This window comes from Oryzias melastigma, linkage group LG12, assembly GCF_002922805.2.
Source record: "Oryzias melastigma strain HK-1 linkage group LG12, ASM292280v2, whole genome shotgun sequence".
Lineage (NCBI taxonomy): Eukaryota > Metazoa > Chordata > Actinopteri > Beloniformes > Adrianichthyidae > Oryzias > Oryzias melastigma.
Window position 1 is genome coordinate 23965597 of NC_050523.1, and position 5869 is coordinate 23971465.

Below are 5869 nucleotides of genomic sequence, written 5' to 3' on the forward strand. Positions count from 1 at the left end.
CCCCCCTCGTATTACAAATGCAATTATTTTTTATTTGCTTGAGTGGTTCGATTTAAAATGAGCCTGTTTTGCTCATCAAGTGTCCTACGTTAAGCTATAGCAGACCAAAGAAGTTAGGAATTTCTTCATTACTGTTATAAATGGAGGCCCCAAACAGCATCTTACTCAGGGCCCCCACAAAGCTAGAAACGGCCCTGCAAATCAGATCAGCAAAGTCTGAAAAACTGGTCTTTATTGGGTTTTACATGAGTGACACGGAGCTTCAGCCGAATGATCACAGCTTTATCTATGCATAGGCTAAACATCTCTGCAGATACTGAACGACAGTGATGATCAACAACAATCAGCCAGGAGTCCTCCGGTCAACTTTAGCCTCATCCGGTCCTTTCGGTTCTGTGTTTGACCCGGGTTTTCTACACATACAAAGACTGAACGTCACGGTTTGCAAAAATGACACTTGATGATTTTCTTGAAGGCGCTCTGAAAGTCTTTGTTAAAGTATGCGTAAATGATGGGGTTCAGGAGTGAGTTGGAGTAGCCCAGCCAGTTTATGACATCCTCCAGCCACCGGGGCATGTAGCAGGTCTCCTGGCAAAAAGGCATGACGAGGGCAACAATAAAGAAGGGCAGCCAGCAGAGGATGAATGTGCCCATGATGATGCCCAGAGTCTTCACAGTTTTGCGCTCTCGCGCCAGTGCAATCTTCCTCTTGGCCTCCGTCGCCTTCTCGTGTCTGCTCTCGAACAGCGGAACGGTGCTCGGGGTGTTGGGCAGAGGCAGGTTACCCCTGGAGCTGTGCACTTCGATGATCTCCAGAGACTCGCCGTCCTCCGCGTGCTTCACCGCACCGTTGACGCTCGCCAGCGGCCGCGGCTCCACGCTCCTCTTCCAGCTCTTTCCCTGCGCGTCTCCGTGGGGAGCTTTGTGGAACAGCGATGGGGAAATCGCCAAACAGGAGTCGGCCACTTTCTTTTTCTCGGTTTTACGCACAGTCCTCCTGATCCGGAACCGGGCCGCTTTGAATATGCGTCCGTACAGAACCAGCATTAAGGTCAAAGGGATGTAAAAAGCCCCGAACGTGGAGTATATGGTGTACCAGGGGTCTTGCCTGATCTTGCATTGTTTGGGATTCGCCCTGTCCTCTGCCATGCTACCGGGCTGGGAGCGCATGACCAACATGGGGGGGACTGATATGGAGAAGCCGACAAGCCAGGTGACACTGATTAGAACCGCGGCTCTCCGCGGCGTCCTCTTCTTCATGTAGTCGATAGGCTCGGTGATGGCCCAGTACCTGTCCAGGGCGATGGCGCACAGGTGCAGGATGGATGACGTGCAACACAACACGTCCAGGGAGATGAAGATGTCGCACGGGACCTGCCCAAGCGTCCAGCTGTTCAGGACCTGGTAAAGCGCCGCCATGGGGAGCACCAGCACGGACACCATCAGGTCGGTGACCGCCAGAGAGCCGATCAAGTAGTTGGCCACATTCTGGAGGGAGCGCTCCAGCGCGATGGCCGCAACCACGCAGGCGTTCCCAAATATTGCGCACAGGATGAGCGCGCCAAGCAGGAAGGATGTGACCACCTGATAACTGAACTTCATGTCTTCATCTTCGTGTTTGCTGGTGGAGTTGTCAAAGTGGGGCCAGGCTGTGGTGTTGTTTGTGCCCTCCATGGCTGGCAGAGTTTCGGGCAGATTAAGTCACTGCGTGGAGAGCCCGGTGCTCGTGGCTGGGGGACGCCGTTCCGGGCGCATAGCGGACTGTTGGAGCTCTGAAGTGTGAGTGTCGGTTTCAGAGGGAGAATGATGCTGAGTATTTATACCTGTGATGGAAAATGCGTCATTTGTCAGTGAGGATGTTAGAGTCTCTGTGCTTTACTCGAGTCTGTTTTTGACAGCTCAGACAGAGTGACGCGGGACCGACGGAACAATCACTCAAAACTTTATTGTCATTTTCTGGCTCTCCGCACCGGGAAGTGGCAACTTTCACATCAGCATGCTTCCTTCAAGAGTTTCGTTTTTTTTCAAGGAACTTTCTTTTTCTTAAATTCTCGTTGTAAGTTTATATTTTGTTACTTTTCCCACAAAATAAACATCAATGTTCACTGCGATTTGTCAGAAGAGCATTTTTTTTACCAGTGCCTGCTGATTTCAGCACCGCAGTCAGCGAAAACTACTGCATCAACCAATGCGTACGTGTAACACTGCCCCCTAACGATAGTCTGCACTCATCAACAGGTGAAGAAAACTCCAAACTTTCAGCCTTTAAAATTACAAATATGACCAAACTGTAGATTGCGCGTTTCATCTGCATTGGTTGCACTTTCAAAACATGTTTTCATGAAGTTTGAACATAAAAAGAAAAATAGACTAAATGCAGATTTTAAAAACACCTAACTGGGTTAGAAAGTAAGAAAACTGTATGTATTTTAGCAGTAAGAAAGCTCTGCTGGAGAGCATTTTTGTTTGTTTCTTTTGAGGAACTTGCAGGGTGGGAGGAGCAGCCAAATGGATGCCTATTAGACTGTTGTAGACACCTCTGATAACTCTATTTTGTTATAGGTCTACAACAGTGTTCTGAAAGATTTCTGCATAGAGAGGTCTCTTACACATCTGTGTAGCCATCTACTCCTGGGATATTGTTAGATGTCTATTGGAGTACTTTTTCAAATATTTACTAGATAGCCTAAAATTACCGCTGTTATTTTACAACTAGTTTTGTTTGTAATTTTGTTCACAAACAACTCACAAAATCCTTTATTCCAAGAAATAGTTTAATTATTCAACAATCTTATGAACCAAAACCCAACTTAGGATATTGTAAATACAGACAAACCATAAAATGATTCAGGACACAGAAACCTGTCCTAATTCTATTTTATTTATACAGCCCAATATTACAACATGGTTGTCTCAATGGGATTCACACCAGTAATTGTACAAAAACATGAAGTCAGTTATAAGTTATACACAATAGCTGATTGCTAAGCTAAACTAAATAGACTAAACTTAACGGGACTTCTCTAACCTTAGACCCTCCTTCTCTGTAAGGCAGGGGAGTCAAACTCAGTTGCACAGGGATCCAAAATCTAAAACTCACCTGAGGCGGTGGGCCAAAAAGGATAAACATTTATTGAACACACTAAAACTACATTTTTAAAACTTTAAAACTGCAACTTTTTAACATAACTATGGATAAAAACAGGCAGGAATATTATTCTAGAATAAATCAATTTAAACCTAAAATAACTTTCAATATTTTACTCTCCATAAAAATGTATTTTGTCAAAATTATGCAAGTTAGAAGTAAGCACAAGATAACATTGGCCTTGACTATGAAACATGTGCTGTGAGAAAAACTCATAAAAAACTCTTAAAACTTGAACAAGTATACTCTGAACAGTTTCTTCACCAAAGTGATATTGTTTATAGACACCATCGCCCTTTAGCATTGTGGATCTAGTTGTATGAGTCTTTAAAAATACTGTCCTCCTGCACGATTAAATGTTTGAAAGATGGCCTCTAAAGCACACAAAATCACCATTATTGCACCTTGTAATTAAATATTTGTTATTCAGTCACCCTATTTAATTTAATGGTAAATGGCATTTACTTGTGTAGCCTTTGTCTACCTTCCTCCAAGGTCCAGAGCACTTTACAGACACAGACGTATTGATGGTGTCTCTACTGCTTAACACCACAGACTGTTAATAAGAACTAGACATAATAAGTGTTGAGGTTCCCCATAGGAAATGCATAGGGGCTGCCATGGTGCAATGGCAGGATGGTCAACTCCTGATCAGAAGATTGCTGGTTCAATTCCTGCCTTGCCCGCCCATGTGTCGAAGTGTCCTTGGGCAAGACACTAAATCTCAAATTGCCTCTGGTGGAAGGTTTGTGCCACTGTTCGGCAGCGGAGCCACCACCAGTGTGTGAATGTGTGTGAATGGGTCTGTGACTGTGAAGTGCTTTGGGCCTTCGAGGAAGGTAGAAAACCGCTATACAAGTATTTACCATTTCACCTCCGGCCTTTGCAAAATTGGGCCAGAACCTTGGCTGTCACTTCCTGATACGTCTACGGCCATATTGGAACCAATTGCTGCCCCTCGACAGCGATTAGTCCGAGTCTGTCAGATAGCTGGTTCCATGTGCAGTAGCTTAATTAATTCAGACTAAGCACAGTTAAAAGTCCACAAAGCTAGATCAGAGTCAGACAGGCAGAGGTCAATCACGATCATGGGATCATCCAAGAAGAGAGTAGAGATATCAGAGTTCAGACCAGGGTCAGGGCAGGCAGCAGGCAATCAGAGAATAAGCAGGGTCAGAAACAGAAGGTCAGGTCCTGGTAGAAAGGCTCAGTAATGCAGGCAGAGTGGCACAAACAACACTCTGCACAATATGAGGCTCTGTGTGCTGCTTAAGAAACCAGTGGGTGATTGGCCAATTTGACATCTACTACAAAACTTTTTGGGCTATTTTGGAGTTTAGCGCATTTTCTTTCTATATGCTTGGTGTTTTGGCTATTTTGGTATTTACTGAGATTTTTTTTTTTTTAGGTAATTTTGTACTTCAGCTAATAATTTAGCTACATGCTAGCTTTTATGGATATGTTTTTTTAAAGAATATTTTGGCTTTTAGAATATATGAGAGCAAGCTGTCAGCTTCTGCATTTTAAACTATGAGCTCTAGCATCTTCAGCAGCCAGACTCATCTTACAGCATTCACACTTGACGCAGGTAATGCTTTGTATCTAGTTTATCTTGGTCCTGCACCCTGGAAGGTAATCCACACATTTTTCACCGATTCTGTTTTTTCTGAATTTCAACTTTAATAATAATAATAATGTAGAACTGCTTGCTCAGCTGTTGGACAGGACAAGTTAAAAAGGAAAAAAAATAAATAAATAAAAATACAATTTTTGGTTTTCAGAATTTTAATCCCACATGTTGTGATGCTTTCTTTTTATAATTATTTTTCATGGCAAGTATTCACTAAGGCATATTTGTGGATAACAGCTCATATCACGTGTACCGTGATGTCCTCTTTTTTGATCATTATTACTTTTTCCACGTTTCCATTCTGCAAAGTAATCAAGATTGACTGTGCCTTAAACATATTTTTGAGTTCTGCTTTTTTTTTGGAAGGGCCCGTTTAAGTTTTATTTTTCTATTGTATTCTTACAAACGTGCAATTAAAAAGAAATAGAGAGATTTATATGGACATATGCAATAGACCTCTGAATCGGTGTCAGTGAAGATGAATAATATCTATAGCTGCAAACATAGAAATAGTCATGATTTAGATATCTAATAGACATATGCCTAGTGGGAGTTGGGGTGCATGAAGAAGCTTGCAGAAGTTTCTTGGTGTCTAAACACCATGTGTGCATTTTCAAGGCATGAATCAGCCCCTGATTTTATGATGTCAAAGGCACAAGAAGAGGCCCAGGACACTTGAGTATTTGTCACAAATATAAAGCATGTCTTCATGGAGGCACGGCATTGTGACACTATGTGGCAGTCCTACAAGTTAAACTGATGAAAACAGAATAATTACCTTGGCTTGAATTTTGTGTCTAATTTTGTTTTTAGAGCTCAAATTAGATGAGCAACATTATCAGATTTTCTTCCATTTGATTGTTTTACAAATGTAAATCTCATTCAGGTTTGATTTTTTAATTGGGATTACGCTAAAGAGAACAATAAAAAAGAAAGGAAAAAAGAAAAAGCCCAAATTAAATGATCAATTACAGCTATTTGTAACTTTATACCTAATTATTTAAGAATATTTTTTGTCCACATTTCCCTAACAGGACAAAACTGTGAACATTAAGTCTTTTTTTCCCTTTAGGAAATAGACACATTTAAGT

General features: G+C 42.1%; 1 protein-coding gene across 1 annotated transcript; it reads right to left on the reverse strand.

The window, feature by feature from the left end:
* Window positions 1-214: 214 nt before the first annotated feature.
* On the reverse strand, window positions 215-2281 carry LOC112139838 (5-hydroxytryptamine receptor 1A-beta). The gene has a single exon (XM_024262678.2). It carries the CDS (start codon window positions 1672-1674, stop codon window positions 436-438), a length of 1239 nt encoding a protein of 412 aa, XP_024118446.1. The 5' UTR covers window positions 1675-2281; the 3' UTR covers window positions 215-435.
* Window positions 2282-5869: the final 3588 nt, after the last annotated feature.

Excerpts from the sequence above, each read along its gene's own strand:
- LOC112139838 (XM_024262678.2), bottom strand. The coding sequence starts at position 1,674 with ATGGAGGGCACAAACAACACCACAGCCTGGCCCCACTTTGACAACTCC.